The 23397-nt window shown below is 39.0% G+C and overlaps 1 protein-coding gene across 3 annotated transcripts in view; it reads right to left on the reverse strand.

Moving 5' to 3' along the window:
• Window positions 1-3475: 3475 nt before the first annotated feature.
• ABCA8 (ATP binding cassette subfamily A member 8) overlaps window positions 3476-23397 on the reverse strand; it is an 88706-nt gene continuing 68784 nt past the window's right edge. For all 3 annotated transcript variants that reach the window (XM_008961089.4, XM_063599352.1, XM_057300299.2), the window contains 15 exons: window positions 23211-23324; window positions 21388-21507; window positions 20523-20588; window positions 19982-20073; window positions 18790-18910; window positions 18051-18168; window positions 17308-17399; window positions 13694-13854; window positions 12800-12875; window positions 12632-12726; window positions 11779-11898; window positions 11424-11564; window positions 5884-5963; window positions 4487-4542; window positions 3476-4370 (listed from right to left, as the gene is read on the reverse strand). In XM_008961089.4, coding sequence (XP_008959337.3) covers window positions 4272-4370; window positions 4487-4542; window positions 5884-5963; window positions 11424-11564; window positions 11779-11898; window positions 12632-12726; window positions 12800-12875; window positions 13694-13854; window positions 17308-17399; window positions 18051-18168; window positions 18790-18910; window positions 19982-20073; window positions 20523-20588; window positions 21388-21507; window positions 23211-23324 — 1551 coding nt within the window. In that variant the 3' untranslated portion in view covers window positions 3476-4271. The remainder of the gene's footprint in view (window positions 4371-4486; window positions 4543-5883; window positions 5964-11423; window positions 11565-11778; window positions 11899-12631; window positions 12727-12799; window positions 12876-13693; window positions 13855-17307; window positions 17400-18050; window positions 18169-18789; window positions 18911-19981; window positions 20074-20522; window positions 20589-21387; window positions 21508-23210; window positions 23325-23397) is intronic.

The following is a 23397-nucleotide window of genomic DNA, read 5'->3' on the forward strand; positions in this document are numbered from 1 at the left end:
ACTCTAAGTAGCTGACAGAATAATCAGGTCTAAAAAGAGATACAGAAAGTCTAAATGACACTGTCAATGACTTTATCCCAATTGACATTTACAGAACACTAAAACAACAACAGCGGAACACACATTTTAAAAAGTGCATCTATATAGATACGCATAGTTAACACCCAGTATTTGCACTCTGAGATGCCTAGTGAGATCTGTTTACATACAAATTAAATAATGCAAACTGGTGAGAGGACGGAATTGTCAGCAAAGGGTGTGAGAGAACTTTTGTTGCAAATGGCAAAGTTGTATACCACAATTGAGGCATTGGATGATATATATATAAATCCTATATATATACACACACACACACACAATTTGATGAGTTTTGACAAATGCATATATTTGTCAAAGCATATATTTGTCAAAAAAATATATATCAGTGTGTGTTTGTCAAAACTCATCAAATTATACATTTAAAATTGCTGACTTTTATTGTATATAAATTACACTGTAATAAAAATACTTATCCTCTAAAACCCAATGATGAACTCTTCTGAATGTTAAAAATGGAAGGAATAAATGGGTACAATTTATTTCCACAAAAATATCATCACCTTTTATTTAGCAATAATGCATACATACATAGCTTCCATTTTCAATAATTGCTTTATATCTATACTGAGTAGCCATTACTCTTTTTTTTGGGGGGGGGTACTTTTTTTTTTCTTTTATTATTATACTTTAAGTTTTAGGGTACATGTGCACATTGTGCAGGTTAGTTACTTATGTATACATGTGCCATGCTGGTGTGCTGCACCCACTAACTCGTCATCTAGCATTAGGTATATCTCCCAATGCTATCCCTCCCCCCTCCCCCCACCCCACAACAGTCCCCAGAGTGTGATGTTCCCCTTCCTGTGTCCATGTGATCTCATTGTTCAATTCCCACCTATGAGTGAGAACATGAGGTGTTTGGTTTTTTGTTCTTGCAATAGTTTACTGAGAATGATGATTTCCAATTTCATCCACGTCCCTACGAAGGACATGAACTCATCATTTTTTATGGCTGCATAGTATTCCATGGTGTATATGTGCCACATTTTCTTAATCCTGTCTATCATTGTTGGACATTTGGGTTGGTTCCAAGTCTTTGCTATTGTGAATAGTGCCGCAATAAACATACGTGTGCATGTGTCTTTATAGCAGCATGATTTATAGTCCTTTGGGTATATACCCAGTAAAGGGATGGCTGGGTCAAATGGTATTTCTAGTTCTAGATCCCTGAGGAATCGCCACACTGACTTCCGCAATGGTTGAACTAGTTTACAGTCCCACCAACAGTGTAAAAGTGTTCCTATTTCTCCACATCCTCTCCAGCACCTGTTGTTTCCTGACTTTTTAATGATTGCCATTCTAACTGGCGTGAGATGGTATCTCATTGTGGTTTTGATTTGCATTTCTCTGATGGCCAGTGATGGTGAGCATTTTTTCATGTGTTTTTTGGCTGCATAAATGTCTTCTTTTGAGAAGTGTCTGTTCATGTCCTTCACCCACTTTTTGATGGGGTTGTTTGTTTTTTCCTTGTAAATTTGTTTGAATTCATTGTAGAGTCTGGATATTAGCCCTTTGTCAGATGAGTAGGTTGCAAAAATTTTCTCCCATTTTGTAGGTTGCCTGTTCACTCTGATGGTAGTTTCTTTTGCTGTACAGAAGTTCTTTAGTTTAATTAGATCCCATTTGTCAATTTTGTCTTTTGTTGCCATTGCTTTTGGTGTTTTAGACATGAAGTCCTTGCCCATGCCTATGTCCTGAATGGTATCCATTACTCTTAACCTTCTCTCAATGTACTTTGCCATCAATAAAAATAGTCGTTCTTATTCTTAACAATTTTAAGAAAGTCGTATTGATTATAGAGTATTGCATTTTTACTTGATATTCACAAAAGGATCCATGGGCTATAATCTAGTGGTTCTCAAATTTAGCATGCATGAGCATTACCTGGAGGGCTTGTTAAATACAGATTGCTGGGTCCCATCTCCAGAGTTACTAATTCAGTAATTCTGTGTGAACCTCTGGATTTTGCATTTTTAGCAAGTTCCCACATATGGTGATGATATTGGCACATGAACTATATTTTGAGAACCAATATTATGAAGACTATGGAGAATAAAGGTGATCATCGGTTTTTCATGTGCGTTCAAGAGAGCAATTTGAATCTATACATGAGGGGCAGCACACGAAGCACAGATAAATTTTTTTTTTTAGTCCAAGGATCTCCAGAGTCACTCACTTATTTGAGAGAGACTGTTAGCCAAAATATATTGTTGTTACATTAAGTATTTAATTATGTACCTTTTCCAGGAATGACTCAACAAAGGAATAAACTTCTTTGCTCAAAAAATACATGCAATTTTAATATTAATTTCAACATTTTCTCATAGTCTGGATGAAAACTCCACTAACATAAAAACCATGTCTTCTTGTTTAGCTTAGTAATACAGCTAGAGTAAGCATTCCTAACTATCAATGGTGAAGTACCCTGTATATTGATGCTCTTCAGTTTTTCTTGCTTAGAATGTTGTTGTTCTTTTTTCCCCTTATGAATTCAGTTTTCTTTAAAATGAAGGTTAAATTCCTTTTCACTCATAAACATCTTCATTAGATAGCCTTAGTTCAAAATGGATCTTCTTAATTTTTGTAGACAGTACCTTTGTTGATAGCATGCCATGTAACATTTGATTATCGTTATCTTTTTGCTTTCTACTAAGTATGTGTAATTTCACTTCTGATTAAATTGTAAGCACATCAAGAAGCTTCCGGGCTTTCTATGTCCACTGCCTTCTGAATTAAGTTATCAATAAGTGCTTGAGTCAGCTTGAGGTAGTGGGAAAAACATGGGCTTTGGTATCAGATGTTGTTGAATGCTGGATGGGCTAATTACCAGTTAGTGATCTTGGTTAAGTTACTTATCCTCTTTGAACACAGATTTGCATATCTAAAAATGAGAAGGGTTTAATTCCTGTGAAATCCACCCCAACTAGCAGCAATGGAGTACACTAAGGCTTGACAAGGTTGTAGGATTTACTCCAAATGCATATCTAAAAAATAAGACTTATATTTCGTGGGATTCCAAATCCCAGCATATTTCTGTATAACACAAAAGTTGAATTAGATAGGCAAACTTAGGCCCAAGCAAATAGAAATATGAGTATTATTTTCTATGTTAACTGTCTGGTTTTATGGTTGTAAACATGAAGGAGTGCAGTACCAGGAAGTATGTGGAGTTGGTGTTTCATTATTATACTTGGTAAACAAGAGTAATAATTAGGCTAATATCACAAACATTGGCCTAAATATTAGTTTAGCAGAAAATCCTATTTTGATGGTCTTAAAGTCCAGTAATTATGCTTATATTAGAAAATATTTTTAATGAAATTTGTAAGCAGGAAGCCACCAAGTTAAGAAAAAGACACATGAAATAGAAAACGTATTTCAAAACTATATATATGAGATTTATTTCACATTTTCTACCTACTCAGTCATGTGAGCTGTTGCTACATTTGTGAACTTTCTGAAACCAAGTGACAAATATCCACAAAAGATCATTTACAATGTAGACATCACTAAAGTCTAGATTTAAAAGTCCAGTGAAAATGGCACACAGTTGGCTTACAGAAATAAAAAAGTACAATATATTTGAAATAGTAGGGTTTGGGTTTTCCATTTATGCCTACATCATGGTGTTACCTGTGGATATGTTATCAATGATATTGATATCAGATACTATGACCCATGACATTTAGTATTTTTAGCAACAAGAAGCACACTTAAATCTATTTCAAAAATATGACATGTTAAATTCTTAGGAAAATATCAACTTTACAAAGTATCATACACCTAGAAAAGTAAACATATGAATTTCTCAGTCTAGGTTAGAAAAAAAGTGTTTTAAGATTTGTATTAAAAAAATTTAAACAAAATTTGTTTCTCATATCTAGAAACTTATACGATCATATAAAAGTAAATTTATTTATTCAGTATTATACAGAACAATGGAACCAGGATGGCCTGCAGAGATACAGAGGCTGTGAGAGGAGGCTGGCTTAGTCAAATGCCTCTGTCCACACTGACATGGCACTTACCCAGCACCCGAACCTCCTCCTCCCACCACACGGAGAACCATTTCTGTACTTACAATATAGTTTCTAAAAATAGAACATTGATGCTATAAAAATAAATGTATTAAAAAAACCACGGGTTGAAACAGGAACACAGAATTTGGGGTTTTAAGGCTCTTCCTGGGGGAGGAGCTTCCACTTCACCGAGGGATCAAAATCCTCCTCAAAATCACCCAGCTCCTGCTCCTTGGAGAGCTCCAGGAAAACCTGAAAGGGAGGAAGGAAATAAAGAGAGGAGAACAATGCCGTGCTGCCTCTGCAGCTCCAAGGGAATGCATTATACACATATACCATGGATGATACGATCCCTAAAAATGACCCACCTGCTCCAGGGTAGACTGTGAGAGACTGTACTCCTCCAGGTCAAAGCTCTGTTTAACTGCATAGGGATGAGCACGTATTAGTTCATATATTTCGTATCTAGAGGTCTCATAAATCAGCATATAGTACAAATGATATATTTTTGAAAAATCTTAAATAGGTTAAGGTAATATTCATTCATGTCTTAAGTACATCGTTCAGTTAAGAATACACCAATGCATTTACTTAGGTTTGGGAGAAAAAGCTCTTGAATTATGCTTGTATGTTGTGCAGTTTTTGCGAACTGTATTTAAAGGAGAAAATGCTACTGAGTAAGCTTTCTTTCTTGCCTGTGGGCCAGTGGGTTTTGCACATTCAACACAAACAGGTGGAAGGCAGACACATTTTGAAAAGGCTTGTATCAGAAGATTATGGAGAAGGATTTGTGAGCCTTTTTAGAGAGCAGGTATCTTCACGGACCTCTATCCAAAAACCATTGCAGCTTCCTCTGATTGGGTTAGGAACTGTTCTTTTGATCAAAATAGACTGGGAGAGGCAGTTAGAGCTCTAATAGGAGCTCAGCAGATTGGAAATATGCCACCAAAAGTTTCAGGTCAGTACTGGGCTTAATGCCAACCTGGAGAGTGCTGTGAATGACCACGTGGCCCAGAAAGTTGGAGAGCTCACATACATCAGAGAATGAAAAGAAGATGCATTACTGTGACCACAGATGCTCTCAAGGAGAGAATCAGGCAATTCCTGATGCTCTAGCAAGTTAGACAATTCCTCTAGAACTAGAAGATCTGAATCTCTTCCTCAGGGCAGAGGATACGCAAGCAAAGATATATCACTGAGCAGTGACAATGAAAACAGTATAGCGAGGGAGTTCTGACTAGCACAGTTCAGAGTAGCAGAGTTAATGAGCTAAAATTGCAAGGAAAACATGAACCTGTGATGACAGATGCAGGGCAGTTAGTTCTAAAATGTGACAGATGCGAGGAGATTGTTTCAATGACCAGACAGGAGTCAGTTTCTTAATATACAGCCTAAGACAGTAAAATAATATGCCAGTCCATGGAAAAATTTAATTTTAAATATGTATGCATAGATGTTTCAAAAGAAAGTTTTCTTAAATGCATATATAACTGAGTTTTGACTTAGGTTGTACCAACATACGTGCAAAAATACATGACAAAACCCCACAAAGCAAAAGTGAAAAAAATCACTCTCATTATCCCCTGGCACAGACACAGAGAATCCCTCTATCTCCTTGGTTTGGGTCTTCCTAAAATTCAATTTGAGACTGTAACTTTAAAATGTAATGCATTTTGTCACATTTCATTTTTGTCATAAAGGTGATTATTTTATGATTTGAAATTATCTTCTTTCCAGGGTCGTACTTCAAAGTCATACTTCTTACCCTTCTCTAATTTGAAGAAAGCTTGGGCTAAAGGTTGCACATCTTCCACTGGCAACTTATAAACCATCAGAGAGGAGTACCTGAGAGAAAAGGAGAGGTAAGAAGAGTGATACCACCTGTGCCAGATGTGAACTGATGGCAATCATCTCTCTGGTCTTTTTTTTTTTCTTTTAAAAAATGGTGTTAGGAACATTTAACATGAGATCTACCCTGTTAACAAATTTCGAAGTGAACAATCCAGTACTGTTGACTATGAGTATGTAGGGTCCCCCAGTTTCCTACACATTTTTCTGTGTTCTGACCAAAAATCAGATGGTCTTGGCTGCTCTGTGATCTGGCCAACAGAAGGTCTTTCCCAGCTGGTTTGAACCCAAGCTAGGGCCTTGAACATTCCCAGGAACAGATAAAGCTATTCAGATTGTTGTCCAAAACAACTAACCCCGACCCTGTGCCAAATTCCTTAAACCTTCATAAAAACTCCATAACCTGACCCCTCACTGTAGACATGCCTGGGTAGAACACCCCTTTTCTCTCACTGTTCATCTCGAAAATTGCTGCAGCCCACTCTGTAAGGAAGTTGCCCTGATAAATGATTTGGACTGATCACCGTGGACTTAGTTCTGTTTTTGGAATCCCAACCGGCCCCATCTTGGGACAGTTTGGGGAACTCTCTTGTGGAAACTCCCCTGCCACTGTGTTTGGGGTGATTCCAGCTGCAGGTTCAGTGGGACAAAAGAGAGTATAATGATGTACAGAAGATCTCTAGAGCTTATTCATCTTGCTTAACTAAAATTTTACATCTATGATGAGTAACTTCTCATATTCTTCTCTCCCCAGCCCCTAGTACTATTTGATTCTATGAATTTGACTATTTTAGATATCTTATAAGTAGAATCATGCAGAGTTTGTCTTTATGTGACTGATTTAGTTCACTCAGCATAAAGTCCTCAAGGTTCATCTGTGCTGTCACATGTTGCAGAATTTCTTTTCAAGGTCAGATAGTATTTCATTACATGTACCTAACACATTTACTTTATCCATTTATCTCTCAGTGAACACTTAGACTGTTTACACATCTTGGCTATTAAGAATAGTGCTGCAATGAAAATGTGGGTGCAGGTATCTCTTTGAGATCCTGATTTCAGTTCTTTTGGATACATACCCAGAAATGCAATTGCTAGGACGTAAGATAGTTCTATTTTTGATATTTTGAGAATCTACCATATTGTTTTCCATAGTGGCTGCACCATTTTGCATTTCTACCAAAAGTGTGCAAGCATTCCAATTTCTCCACCTCCTTAGCAACAGTTATTTTTTTGGGGGGAATAGCCATCCATCTTAGTCCAGTTTTTTGTTGCTATGACACTATACCACAGACTGGGCAATTTATAATAAAAATAATTTATTTCTTATTATTCTGGAGGCTGGGAAGTTACAGATTGAGGGGATACATCTGGTGAGGGTTTTCTTGCTGTGTCATAGCTTGGCAGATGGCATTATAGGGTGGGAGGGGCACTCAAGAGACAGCCAAACTGGCTTTTATAACAGACCCACTCCCAAGATAACTAACTTACTCCTGAGATAACCCATCAATCCTTGAATAGATTACTCCACTCATGAGGGCAGAGCTTTCATGACCGAATAATCTCTTAAAGGTCCCACCTGGTCCTACCTTTTAATACCATCAAAATGGTAATTAAATTCCGACATGAGTTTTGGAGGGGACACTCAAACGATAGCACCATCCTAACAGATGTGAGGTGATATCTTATTGTGGTTTTGATTTGCATTTCCCTGATGACTAATGACATTTAACAGTTTTTCATATACATGTTCATTTGCATATCTTCTTTGGAGAAATGTCTATTCAAGTCCTTAGCACATTCTTAATTGGGTTATTAGTTTTTTTTGCTATTGGAGTTTAGGAATTTCCTATACACAGTCATGGGCCACATAATGATGTCATAATCAATAATGGACTACATATATGACAGTGACCCCGTAAGCTTATAATGGAGCTGAAAAATTCTATTGCTTAGAGACATCATAGCCATGATGACATTATAGCATAACATATTACTCATGTGTTTGTCGGGATGCTGGTGTAACCAAACTTACTGTGCTGCCAATCATAAAAAAGTATGCAATTATCTATAGTACACAATACTTGATAATGATAAATGACTATGTTACTAGTTTATGTATACACTATACTATACCATACTATACTTTTTATCATTGTTTTAGAGTGTACTACTTCTACTTATAAAAAAGTTAACTGTAAAAAAGCCTCAGGCAGGTCCTTCGGGAGGTGTTTCAGAAGAAGGCATTGCACAGGGATCTAGAACTGGAAATACCATTTGACCCAGCCATCCCATTACTGGGTATATACCCAAAGGACTATAAATCATGCTGCTATAAAGACACATGCACACGTATGTTTATTGCGGCATTATTCACAGTAGCAAAGACTTGGAACCAACCCAAATGTCCAACAATGATAGACTGGATTAAGAAAATGTGGCACATATACACCATGGAATACTATGCAGCCATAAAAAATGATGAGTTCATGTCCTTTGTAGGGACGTGGATGAAATTGGAAATCATCATTCTCAGTAAACTATTGCAAGAACAAAAAACCAAACACCGCATATTCTCACTCAAAGGTGGGAATTGAACAATGAGATCACATGGACACAGGAAGGGGAATATCACACTCTGGGACTGTTGTGGGGAGGGGGGAGGGATAGCATCGGGAGATATATCTAATGCTAGATGACAAGTTAGTGGGTGCAGCACACCAGCATGGCACATGTATGCATATGTAACTAACCTGCACAATGTGCACATGTACCCTAAAACTTAAAGTAAAATTAAAAAAATAAAAAAATAAAAAATAAACAAAAAAAAAGAAGAAGGCATTGCTATCACAGGAGATGACAGCTCCACATGTGTCATTGCCCCGAAGACCTTCCAGTGGGACAAGATGTGGAGATGGAAGGCAGTGATGTTGATAATCCTGACTCCGTGTAGGCCTCAGCTAATGTGTGTGTTTGTGTCTCAGTTTTTAATAAAAAATGTTAAGTAGAAAAAATAAATGAATAATTTTAGAAATAGAAAATAGCTTATAGAATATGGATATGAAAAAAGAAAATATTTTTGTACAGCCATACAATGTGTTTGTATTTTAAGTTATGTGTTACTACAAAAAAGTTAAAAAGTTAAAAAAGTTTTAGAAGTTTATAAAGTTACAGAACACTAAGGTTAATTTATTATTAAATAAATTTTAAAAGTAAATTTAGTGTAGCCTAAGTGTACAGTGTTTATAAAAGTCATGTACAGTAATGTCCCAGGCCTTCGCGTTCACTCACCACTGTCTCACTGATGGTCACCCAGAGCTACATCCAGTCTTGCAAGCTGCGTTCATGGTAAGTGCCCTATACAGTTGTATCATTTTTTATCTTTTATGCCTATTTTTACTCTATCTTTTGCTATGTTTAGATTCTTATTGTGTTACAATTGCCTACAGTATTCCCTGCAGTCACATGCTGTACAGGTTTGTAGCCTAGGAGCAATAGGATATACCATATAGCCTAGGTTTGCAGTAAGCTACACCATCTAGGTTTGTATAAATTCACTCAGTGATATTCACACAATGATGAAATTGCTTAACAACCCATTTCTCTGAAAGTATCCCTATTGTTCAGCAGTGCATGACTGTATTTTGGACATTAACCCTTTGTCATATATATAATTTGCAAATAATCCTCCCATTCCATAGGTTGCCTTTCACTTTGTCAATTGTTTCTTTTGCTATGTGGAAGCTTTCTAGTTTTATATCATCCCGCTTGTTTATTTTTGTTTTTATTGCCTATGCTTTTGTTGTCATATCCATGAACTCATTGCCAAGACCAATGTCATGAAGCTTTCCTCCTATGTTTTCTTCTAGGAGTTCAACAATTTCAGGTCTTATGTTTATGTCTTTCATCCATTTTGAGTTGATTTTTGTGTATGGCATAAGATGGGGTCTGGTTTCATTCTTCTGCATGTGGATATCCTGTTTTCCCAACACAATTGGTTGAAGAGACTATCCCTTCCCCATCATGTATTCTTGGCACGCTTTTTGAAGATCAGTTGGCCATATATTCAGGGATTTATTTCTGGGCTGTCTATTCTGTTCCTTTGATCTATATGTTGGTCTTTACACTAGTGCCATATTGTTTTTATTTGTGTAGCTTTGTATGTGGGTTGTTATTTCTATAAATGAGAGTCAGTTTTGTGTAGGAAAAAAGGGTAGGGTGAATTGATAATAATCAAAAGGAAGCAGTTCACAAGGAGAACTGGGGGAAGGGAGTGTAATACTCAGACAGTTTAGTGTTGTTGGCCCGTTGGATGGAAGTGAGTAGGTGCTGTCCAGATGATATTTCAAGATTTGCCAAAGTCATCTTCCACCTTGTTTTCTAACTGAATACTTGATCTTCAACTTCATCCTTCAACAAGGAATTTATACTGCATAGTTTCTTAAAGTTCCTCAAATAGAGTAGAAATCTATATATATTTCCCACAAGTCACATATCTCTCCTTCTCCTCCATCCTACTCAAACTGCCTTCCTAATATAGGATAATGTAATTGAGCCTCTGGTTAGAAGAGCAGAAATTCAGCACCAAATAATGTAGGCAACAACATTTTTTAATATTTTGTTTCTCAGATAAATGTTTGTCTTTTCATCATTTGAAAATTAGGAAGATTTACATTTCATTTCACAAGACATCATTACATATATTTATGGTGCAGTCATTCTCACCTATTTCGCTTATTCCCTGTGGCTTCATGATGTATTTCTATACAGCCATGAGCTGGACATTGAATTATAGCATTGCTTTTCCATTTATATTACACTGTAGAAATATATTTTCCCACATTGTTATGATGACTTATTTCTCCTTGTTATCATTTTCTTCACCTAACTCCTAAATTATCTATCATCTGCTATAAATTCTAGGTGTTAAAAATGATCCTAAGGCTACTCTTTAATTTTTTTCTGTCTATGAAAATAAATACATCAGGATGATGCTGTTACCAGAATTTACATAAAATTGGAAATGTTAATTGATTTGAAATAATTAGGTTTACCTCTTGGTTCTGCCACTTGTTAACTCCTCATGTGACCTAACCTGTCTCTCAGCCAATTTCCTCTTCATAAAGATAATAATCAATTTCATTTACGAAGGATACTCACAACGCTTTTTTGAAGTCTACTCATTTTTTTACTGGAATAGCTATGTCTACGCTGAAAAGTCTCTGTAAGTTTTGGATAGGATAACACAATACCAGGACAACCCCTGGCGCATAGTGGAACCATGACATTTGCTATATCAGCTCTTACATCTGCTTTCTCTTCTCTAGTTTACTTCCTGCAGAATCCAACAAATAATCTCTTTCTTTTAGGTTTTCCTTTTGAATGACTATCACTCAACGTAACTGACAAGTAACAGTGAACATTTGGTACCATTTCCAAAATAGCAACCATGTTTACCTTTCCTGCCGAGCAGCCTGGGGGAAAAGCCTCAGGATCTCTGCATGGAGGGGCTCCACTTGTGCCAGGTTCTTCACCTTCATCTCCAGCAGGTAATCTTTGCCAAATTTGCTTTTCAGGTGTTGGATGGAACCGATACATCTGGAGAATGAGGTCATATGAGAAAGGAGAAAAAAAAAACCATTCAGTATATTGTTTGAGAACCTTGATTTGCTGCTAGCATTGTCTCAAGGTCCCTATTGTTAGACCTGGGCACAGTCATTTCAGCTGTTTTCAGTGATCTCTCCCTGCCCACAGACAAAAATTTCCAGCAATGCACGTTGGGCTCAAGTGTGGGTCCAGGACAGGCACTCACCTCAACCTCCCAGATACCATGATGGCCACTCGGTCACACACGGCCTCAGCCTCTGCCATGTAGTGGGTGGTTAGGAGGGCGCCCCTTTCCGTGTTTCTAAAGGTGGCCCGGATGGCCTGCCTATAATGTCAAGAGATTATTTGCAATTTAGGAAATCCTCTAATTAATCAGAAAGAGATAGAGAAAAGAATTTTTAACTGGCATGCATGTGAATAATTAGCAAAAAGAGATTAAGTAAAAGAGGGTTCTTAATAGGGCAGGTAGGATGAGGAAGGACAAGCTAGGTGAGAGCTGTTAAACTGGAATCATGCATTGGAAGAGGGGCGTTTACAGAACACAACATTCATTATAGGGTTGTGTTCAAAGAGAAGTGCTAAGCAAGAGAGGCTTGTTTGTGAGAAGTCTGTGTGAAGGGGAACAGAATGACATAAAATTTAACAACAGCGTCTCACAACCTAGTGAGAAGAAAATAAAATGTACAGTAAACACATACAATCACAACCATGTTTACACCTTAATGAGAACTACTGTTCTCATGCTAAGTACGGAACACTACGTGATTGTGATCTAGAAATGCACCTAAAAGATCAGCTGAGCACTTATGAAACTCAAGAGTGAGACCTATGGGCCCTAACAATGGTAATTCTTTCTTCAATAAGAAATGGTTGTAAAATATCATCAGGGAAAGATTTTTTTTAATTTTTTTTTGCAAAGTATTGGTTTTACAAGTGACATTGATGGTTTTTTTGTTCTCCATAAAAGAGTTTAAGGGACAATTTTTACAGAAGAAAAATGGTTCACAGGCTCCATGCAAGTCATCCGTGCTGTCCCTGACTGTGGTAATGTTCCTCACCACATTTGCTGCTGCCCCTCGGGGTCCATCCCGGTCGACGGCTCGTCCAGAAGCACCACTGACGGGTTCCCCAGTATGCTCAGGACAAAGCACAGCTGCAACGGGAGGAACAGCCCATCTGGTTCCCATCTATGGCACTTGCAGAGCAACACCAAGCCCTGCCCGTACCTTTCTCTTTATTCCCTCTGACAAGGTCTTCACGGGAGACTTCAGCTGGTCCTGCAGCTTGAGCGCATCCACTAACCTGAAGGAAACAGGAGAGTCGTACAGTCTTCTTGACAAGAGGAAGTAGATAAGAGGATAACCCAAGCAAGGGTGGAGAAGCAGAACTCAAAAATGCAGTTCTGGAAATACATGTGGTCGGGGGGCAGGGAAGGAGGGGTGATATTACTGGCTGACTTGCTCCCCTACAAAAGATAATATTGCTTTTTGAAGAAATAGAAGGACATGACATGATATCCAAATAGTTGTTCTATGACAGTCCAAATTTTAGTATTTTCTATACACTTTAGCAATGAATAATTACTTTTTAAATTTTAAATTTTATTATTGTTATTTTTTTGAGACAAGGTCTGACTCTTTCCCCGAGGCTGGAGTGCAGTGGTGTAATCTTGGCTCACTGCAGCCTCTGCCTCCTGGCTCAAGCCATCCTCCCACCTCAGTTTCCCAAGTAGCTGGGACCACAGGTGCGCACCACCATGCCCGGCTAATTTTTGTATTTTTGTATTTTTCTTTTTAATTTAGAGATGAGGTTTCACCAAGTTGCCTAGGCTGGTCTGAAACTCACGAGCTCAAGCAATCCACCTGCCTCGGCCTCCCAAAGTGCTGGGATTAGAGGCATGAGCCACTGCACCCAGCCTTTTAAAATTTTCTTATTTAATATGAGAAAGAAACTTAATACTTTGATATCCAGGAAAGGAGTTTCTAGTTGTAAATCTACCCAGTGTGACCTGGGTCAGCATTTAGAGTCTCCCACCCTGAATCTCCTGTGAGGGTTGTCACTCCCAATCTTCTCCTCCATCCCTCCCTTGGGTATAGAACAGATGTGGCTCCTCTGTGTACCGTGTGATGGCAACCTCAGCATCCCCTTTCCTGAGCCCTTTCACGGCGGCGTACACCTCCAGGTGCTGCCTCACTGTCAGGTTGGGCCACAGCGCGTTCTCCTGAGGGCAGTACCCCAGGAACTCCAGGGCATCCCCTCCACCGCTCCCTTTCAGTAGCACCTGCAGATGAAAGTTCCCTCTCAGAACCTACCTTCTGCACTGCTTCTTTGAGTATTTCCATGACATCATTCTCTTCACGAACCTAGAAAAACTAGAGAAACTCTAAACCTCATTGGGTTTAATAATCTGTAATCATTTTGCATTGGAGAAAGGTTGTCAGAGAGTAAATACAGGAAAATAAGTGTGTCCACAGCCAATAATCCAATCTCAGCTGAAAAATCCAATATCCCATAAATGTGGTACCTGTCCATCCTGGCCAACAGTTTATATCCATTTTTTTAAAAATCACTGTCAAAATGAAGCATATTGATTGGATTACTATTTAACTTTGCTCATGGATCAACGTCTTTTGAGTACCTCCTATGTAACAAGTGCTGTGTTGCCTGTGGGTACAGCGGAGGGTGGAATAACTAGTGCTTCGTTATCTGGAGTTTTCATTCTACTGAATGAATCAGGCAATAAACAAGTAGAGAAATGAACATGCAGAATAAAGACAGATCAAAAGTAGTGCTGTTATGGAAATTCAGGAGGCTGGGGTAAGAATAACTGGGGAAGTGGCAGTAGGTAGGGTAATTAGAAAGAGCGTGTCTGCTGAGGGGCCATTTCAACAAAGAGGAGAAGATGCTAGTCATGGAAAAAAGGCAAGAGGCAAGGAATCTGGGGCAGAGCAAGAGCGAGACCAAAGCCCTGTGTGGGGATGAAGCTTGATGTGGAAGCTTGACGGGGAGGACAAATATGTGGCAAGAGGGACAGGGAAGCCCGTTCCTGCAGCTGCCTGCAAGACAAGCAGGGATGTGTCCTTCCAGCCATAGAGCAGCAAGCGTTCACTGAAAGTATTTAATCAGGAGAATGCATGGATTAAAAAAAACTCACACTGGCTGATCCAATTAAGCTTATTTTGTGACATCCAAATGGCTGGCTTTCTACTTCAGATCAGACTTACCTTTTAAAGGTTTCATTCCAATGTATTAATGAGCAGTTATCTCCTTTCCTCCCATGCTTAATGAGAAATAAAATACTGACTTTGGGCCCAGGTGGTGACTGAGTTGGAGGGTGTCCATGATTGAAGTTAAGGACTCAATTAGAGTTGGCCAAGCCACCAGCAGAGAGGAACCTTCATGAACATCTGCTCTCACTGTGGCTACAGAGGGATTGTGAATGTCGGTTTTCTCTTCTTTCATTAGTGGAGTATTTGTCAATAGCATTCCAAGCTGTCTTTTCCTTTCTTGGCTTGACTACTAGCCCCTTTCCCAGGGTACAGTTTCACAGGCATCTGCCTTATATTCTGTTCTGTACTTCCCTTGGACATTCTTTGTAAAAGAGTTCTTAAGGTTTTCTATCTTCTGCCATAGAATTTAGGAGAAAATGTTTTATCTCTACCCCATGATGTCTCTCTTAGATAAACCTGAGCTCTTTTTCTGTTTGCCTAGCCACCTTATACAACTAAATTACAAGTACAATTAAAGTCAATTTCACCTCCTTGTATCTAATTTTTGATCTATTTCTTGAAAACACTCCCAAAAAATAGTTGCATTTGCACAAAAATGTATGTTCCAATAACTAAGCACTTTGTGAAGGACAACTGTCTAATACAGTTTTTTAAAAACAGTTTTATGAAAGATTAAATATTACATACTGGAAAGACAATGCTCACTGAAAGTGCAAATCCATGTGACTGATGGCAGTATAAATAGGATGTGTGTGAATTCTGGCATTAATTTCAGCTCTGATGCTGGACATTCTCTCTTAATGCCTTTAATAATTACCCCTTGATGGTGGCTGCAGCCCGTCTGCAGCCATCACAGCAAAGATGCTGGCTGCAGCAAGGGAGACGTCTTAATACCTTTAATAATTACTCCTTGATGGCAGTGGCAGCCTGTCTGGAGCCACCACAGCAAAGATGCTGGCTGTAGCAGGGGAGGTGTGACTGGGGCTGTGTACTCTGGGGGACTGGCAGGGGCCAGAAACAGGTAAGAGCCCTGCCCTTTGCTGAATTGCAGCATCCTTTACTGAATCTCAGGGGCAGTTGCATGCTCCAATTTTGGAGCAAAGTTGTGGCCAAGCCCAGGTGCTGTTGCAACCCTGCTGGGTGTGTACGTGCCCAGGGTGGAACTGCCATGCCAGCCTCCTGCCACCTCAGCTCCCTCTGGATTTTGGGCCCTGACAAGTGTGGGAGGGATTCTGGGGGGGCGCTGAGGGCAGCTCAGCATGGACTTGCAGGTGCGCCTCAGCACAAACCACCTGGGTGCCATAGATGGCATGTTGATGGCAGCAGGCAGACAGGTTCCTGGATAGAAAGGGGTGGTTCTCTGGTGAAACCCCACCTTCAAGCCACCTTCAAGCCACCTTCAAGCTTCAGGGATGGCCTGAAGCCTGGGTGCCAGGCTGCCGGTTCTAGGTGGAGTCTGTGACCCAGAGTGAGAACTTATGATGCTTTTTCCAGGCCTGCCCATGGCCACTCATGGACCAAATGGCACACACTTCCTCCTTTCTGAGCCCATAAAAATCCTGGACTCAGCCAGAGTCACACAGACATAGGGACTACCAGCTGCAGAAAGGAGCTACCCACTTTGGGTCTCCTCTCCATTAGGGGCTGGACACTCATCGAGATGACCTGCCTACAAATAGGAGACCCACTTTGGGTCTCCTGAGAGCTATTCTGTCACTCAGTGAAGCTCCACACCTCCAGTTATTCACATACCTCATTCTTCCTGGACATGGGACAAGAGCTCAGGACCTGCCAAATGGTGGGACTAAAAAAGCTGTAACACAAACAGGGCTGAAACATGCCCCCCACTTGCCATGTTGCAGGCAATGAGAAGCAGAGAAGAGCTGCAGCCCTTCGGGGATCCCAGACTTAGGGGATCCCCGAGCCAGGGCTGTGACATCCTTTTTAGGGCTCTGTGGTTTCTGGCACCTCCAAGCTTCTGGGTGCCACCACATTTTTTGGTGCCTGCAGTGGAAGCTGCTTGCAGTATGCAAGCATGGAGGTGGCGCCTGTGCCAGTGCCTGGAGCAGCCTGCCCCACCACAACCAGCATGCCTGGCTGTGTGCAGCAGCCAGACCCCATGCTTGCTCACACACCCATCACCGCTCTGCACCTGGCTCATTCTTGGCAGGCTTGGGATCCAGGCTGGTGGCATGAACAGAGTGCAGCCTGCTGAGCTGAGTGGACAGAATGAGCCCAGCGGGTCTGAGCCAAACTTGGGCAAAGGCGCCACCAGCTCCAGAGGTTTTGACTGGAAAAGCGACACCCTAAGGATTCTGTGACAACCTTTCAGTGCTTAGCTTTTGTGTGCATTTATGTGATAATTCGTTAATTTATTCTCATGGGTAGTTCATTAATCACTTCAGTTATATAAGGATTAAGTGGAATCTGTTGTTTTTAAGGTCATCAAATCTTATCAATCTATTTCACCATTAGATAACATATTTTCCACATAATTCACCTACCTGTCCAGCAGTTGGTTTTGTGTCTCCAGTTATCACCTTAATGGATGTGCTTTTACCAGCTCCATTGTGTCCTAATAATCCTAAAACTTCACCTGAAAAAAAGGTTACACTTAATATTAATCTATTTTAATGGTAACATTAAGAGCAAAACATAGTTGAAATCTCACTATGTGACAAGCATTTGCTATTAGTTGTCATTTAATTGTCACAACCACCCTGAGAAGTTGTTATTTTAGCCCCTTCTTATGTAGTTGGGGCAGAAGCTCTCAATGATGGGGTTACCTGTGCAAAGTCACTCTGATGGAAAGTGGCAAAACCACTCTTGGAAGCCAAGTGTTTCAGATTCTGTCTCCTGTGATCCTAACCTTGGTGCAATAATGGCACAAACTGAGGTCATCTAACACTTGCTGGCCAAGCCTTCAGAGTGTGCTAGCACATCTTGGTTCTCTTGTGAAAAACAATGAACTTTAGGAAATCAATTGTGTTCATTTAATAGAAATGTTATTACTTCAAAAGTTCATCTTATTAGAGAGCTTATGGTTTAGTTGTAGATGTGACTAGGCTCCTCTGTGTGAGGTGAGTTAATTTAAGTTAGAAATGAAACATATAAAGGAAGCTGTCATTGTCATTCTCCTCTGGGTCTGCATGTGAACCAAGAGGTGGTTTCCAGAATAATGCTCATTAGGAACCAGGAACCTCTGAGGAGGGCTCTGAGCCAGAAGTGGAAGATCCCTATGGCCAACCTTTTCTAACACAGAAGGAGACATTTCTCGTGGCTATCTTATTCTTCCTCTTGGAAAAACAGCCTTTCCTCTTCCCTGCATACTCCTTGCGTAGACAGCTGGCAATGATGACTGGCTTCTGTAAATGACAAGAAGTTATTATGTCAGACCTTAATTCTCTCCATTAGCTTTGAAACAAAATTCCATCTTCCCATTGGCTGGACCCTTTGTTGCCCCAGCCATGCATCAAAGAAGACCTTCTATTTGGTGACATGCTCCTTGGCCATGCCCTATCCTAACACTTGCTTTTGGAGAGGAGAGACTGTCATTTTCCTCTCCTACAAAGGCAGTTTTTTCAGGAGCACAGTATTTTATACAGCTTGCCTGTCCTTTCAGAACAAACAGGGGCAATGAAACTTAGAGAAGCACTGATTATCCTCAAACAACAAAACAAATGCTGCGGGCTGGACCTGACCCTGAATCTGTACTGTGCACTTTCTCCAACAAGCAATGATGTCTGCTGCTTAGCTCAGTTTCTGAAATTCTTTCTTGGCTTTAATAATTTCTATTGCACTCTATTTTTAATTTATTCTAAGAACAAAAGAGTTAACATGACTTTTAGTCTGCTCATTTAATCGTAAAAATGGCAATTACCTACTAAAATAGTGATCCTCATTGGTAAGGAATAGAGAAACTCAAAATCATTAGAGAATTAGACTGGTAGATTGACTAATAAAAAAACCTTTGTGTTATGTTTTACCTCATCAAAATTAGTAGAATTCAAGGCATTTGCTGTTCTCACTCTTTCCATCTGAACATCTTCATCCTCTCCTTCTGGTTCTTCTGGATTTTGACACACATCACTACTTCTTGGAGAAATTCTAGAGTCAAAACCATCCATTAATATTGATTTCTGGCTTTCATCTTTGTGTCAAAAGTTGCATTCTTTAAAGCGTATGTTTGAGTAGTACGAGCAATTAACAAACCATCATAATCTCCCTTCACAACTCTCATCCCCTTAAAACCTCCTTGCTTATCTTATCTATAGAAATATGTTTTTTTCAATATCAACTTGAAACCTAATAGCTGACGAAGAATTTTTATATCATAGCTCAATGAAGTAATTTTTCTGGGAACCCTGGCTTTGACACCACCATGTTGACATCATTATGTTTTCATGGGGAAAATGGGCCAGAATATTTGTAATCAGGAGTTTCTAGCAAAATACAAGTTAGATGCTTGATCTCTCATTTCTTCAGAATATGTGGCATATTGACTTTTCCTCCCCATTCTAAGTCTGATAATATCCAGGATATACTTATTCTAGTCTCTCTTCCCTTGAGTGCCTCCTTCATACTGATATCAGAAGATTTATTAAAGGTCTGCTTTCATCTTGGCAGTCTCCCATCCAACTTTCTGTAATAGCAAAAGATGAAACTGATGTGGTATGGGAGACACAGAGGGAGCAAGATGCTTATGGTCACTCTTCTTTGTATGGTGCCAAAAATAGTCTCAGCTTTTAAGTCCCATTAATAACTGAACCAGTCTGTGATCCACTGGCTGGGATGCTCACTACCAGGAAAAGAACACAGCTATTGCTGTGCTTGGCCGGTGGATCATTCTGTTCCTTCCTCCTGGATGAATGGCATTTATTCAACTGGCAATATATTGTTTGTTAGATGGGACCTGCCACATTTAAATTTCCCCAGTGCTCCACTGTGGATAGTGTCAGATAGAGCCTTAATACTCCATGTTTCAGGTCCGTTTCTTCCACTAGATCATAATCTTCTTGGGTTTAGGTATCTGGATCTGTATTATTTGTATGGGCACATGGTTCCTACTCCAGCCTATCCTAGCACAACGGCACCTCTTTGTTAATGAATTGATTTATGCATGAAAAATATTTTACGATATTGATCAACAAAATAAAAATCTGATGTGTTTTTTCCAACCTAAAGAAAGGATCCTTTCTCATTGATTTCTTTCCAAACTTCCATTCCAGACATCGAAGAGTAAAAAGAAAAATGATAAAATGAAGGAAAGGCTAGGAATAAAGAGAGATGCACAATTAGAAACATAAAAAGATAATTGTTCAATATCAGAGATGTACTAATAATAACCGAACTTCTACAAAAATACATTCAGTGAAATAATTACAAACTCCTAATAACCTATCCAGCAAATTATGAAACTATCAAGTTCATTTTAAATCTTTTTTATAGAAACATAGGAAACAACTATAATTATGTGATATTATTACTTTCTCATTTCCTCTAACAGTTGTACAGAGTCCTTAAAATTTGGGAGGCACATTACCTGGTCATTTGATCTTTGTAAAAATAATTCTTCCAGATTTTACAAGCATTATATCTCCTTGGGCTATAGATACCTATATCTCTAACTTAATAAAAAAAAGTTTCACAGTGTGTACAGAACTGAAAATTATTAAATTTAGTAAAAAGTGATAATTTTTAAAGAACAGTGTGTTCTTACAATTAGGAATACCAGAAATGGCTGTACATCCATTCGTTCTTCAGAAAAGAGAGAAGAAAAGAGAAGCTGCAAAAGAAAAGACAATTGCTAAACAGGGAGTTTTTTGTTTCCTGAATTTTGTCCACATATATGTGAATTGGCCCTAAACAGCCCTGCTAACATTTGACCATGAATATCACCTAAGTGTCCTTTCTAAAGTGTATAGCAAGGGGCTGTCTTCCTTCCTCCCAAGGTCTATGAGCTTTTGTTTGAAGCAATAGGATTTATCAATTACTAATCACCTGGCGAGAGAATCCTGGAGATCCGTGCTAACCTCCCCAAACAGTGAGAGACAGTGTTTATTCTTCTCACACAGAACTTCACACACCTTCCTGTGCCCATCGTTTCTCTTTGTGGGGCCCCTTCTCTTCCTTTCCCCTTCCCATAGATACCTCTTCACTCATGTACAGTAACTTCCTTCCTTTTGCATAGGTATAGGTATCAGTCAGCCAGAAAAAAGGACTTTGCTTATGTTGGGTGCTTCTTTAGAACTCTGAAATCCCAAAGATTAGGGACATTTCATTTGCTTCCTTCTAAAGCCAAGCATATCAAGGAGGAAATAAGGCCCCACATGAGTATAAGGACTACTCTGTTTCCCACTACCCCTTACCCTTCCTTCCCATATATTAATCAGGACCAAATTTTCCATTACCAGTCAGCTGGAACATATTGTTTTATCTGGGAGAAAATCATTTGGATTCCATCAGGCAGAAATCTTTGAACCCCATGCACTTTAAACATGTTGTAGTAGACCTTCAACATTGGGCAAAGCTTCACAATTGGTCATGAGTTTCAAGGGACTGGGACAGACTGTGTCATTACTTACATGAGAAGATAAGAACAAACAGCCAATCATTGTGGCAGGTGGTATTAAAAAAGTGAAGATAAATGGAATATCACTTTCGAAGATATTGAACGCAAATCCAGCCACAGAGAATACAGTGATCTAAAAGAAGCAAATATGAAGGTTAATCACTCTGAATTTCAATGTAAGTTCCAAATCGAGATGGCTCATCTTGAAGATATTACTAATTTCAACTCCAATCTTGCAAACCAAGCTGAAATCAGTATATCTCCATTAACAGTTTATTTTAGTGACTTAGCCAAATTCCTTTGGCCTAGAGTTTCACAAATGAGGTATCACTTGATCAATCTAGGATGTGATATGTAGAATTTTTTTCTCTCTTTTTTTTTTTTCGAGATGGAGTCTTGCTCTGTTGCCCAGGTAGAAGTGCAGTAGCGTGATCATGGCTCACTGCAGCCTCAAACTCCTGGGCTCAAGTGATCTTCCTCCCTCAGATTCCCGGATAGCTGGGACTACAGGTGCATGCCAACATGCCCAGCTAATATTTTTGTATTTTTAGTAGAGATGGGGTTTCACCATGTTGCTCAGGCTGGCCTTGAACTCTTGGGCTCAAGTGATCCACTGACCTCGGCCTTCCAAAGTGCTAGGGTTACAGGTATAAGACACACCCAGTACCCATAGATATAATATTTTAATTAAAGTAAATAAACTTTAAAAAATAAACGTGGATGATCAAAAATCAAAGAAAACATTGAAATTGATATCTAGCAGGAATAAAACAACAAAAATGAAAGGTAAGACTTTTGGTAACTACACCAATGGGGAAATAGAAGCATTTAACAACATGGAATGGCTTAAGCAGAAGTACTAAAATACAAAATTAGGGATAACAGAAAGTGATAGGTACACTGGAAGCCCTCATATTTTACCTTCTAATACACTGTAATGACTACTTAAAAGTTTTTGTACTTCTAATTTCTCTGTCTTCCAAACCATCATTTTTATGGCTATCAAAGTATTCTTCCTGCAAGTTTATCTGTAATCCTATTTCTGTTCTGCTCTGTAAGCTTTTAAATTCTTGAGAACATCATTTAAGGGCTGCCATGATTTTATTTTTTGCCATAACTAGGACCATGGCCATTGTGCACCTTGTTTTTTGTCTATATCTAGGAGAGATTATTACCAGTTCCTAGGATCAGCTTGGGCTTTTCCTCTGCTAGGTTTCTGTTTGTTAGCTCTATTTGTACCTCATACTTCTCTTGGCTGAAATCTTACTCTTTTTCAGATTTCATCTTTTAAAAGAAATCTCTGCTTTCATTTTCACAAATGAATCTCTCCCTTATCTGTTTTTCATGGACCTCTTTATTATTCAGTTGTATAATAGACTCTTAAGATGGAAAATAACTCGTGACTATTTTAACAAGTGGCTGCTTACTCATCTGTTTATCTTTTGAGAGCTCTTTCAGGATTGAAACTGTCCATTTAATCTCTTTCCTCCCATTATCAATCTTAACTTGGACACACTGCAGAAGTCAACAATTATTTATTGAATTAATAACTTACCTTTTGGCATCCTGAAATCATAGGAAATTAGAATAGACACTCTTAAATTATACAAGTTTCCTCCTAATTTAGACAAAAGAAGAGAGGCTTTATGGAATTAATTCTTATTAGGGAGTTTGGTGAAGTAATTTCTAGTTTTAACCATGTCAGTAACTGAATTTGTAATCTTGTGTTTATTATAGACCATAATATTATCATCCTACAGAGGGCAAAATTTAAAGGATTAGCTCAGAATTGTATATCAAATATACACAGTATACATCCACAAGAAATATACTTACAACATAGAAACAAAATGACCAAATGCCACTATTTTTTCTCCCCTTGCGAAAGATGAAGGAAATCACGTATGTCATGAAGATGAGGGAAAAGGAATAACCAACAGCACATGGGATCTAAAATCAACAGGAATGTGAAGCTTAGTTAAATACAAATGCAATCAAGGAAAACATTTAGGATTCAAAACAT

This window comes from Pan paniscus, chromosome 19 (assembly GCF_029289425.2).
Source record: "Pan paniscus chromosome 19, NHGRI_mPanPan1-v2.0_pri, whole genome shotgun sequence".
NCBI classification, from domain to species: Eukaryota; Metazoa; Chordata; class Mammalia; order Primates; family Hominidae; genus Pan; species Pan paniscus.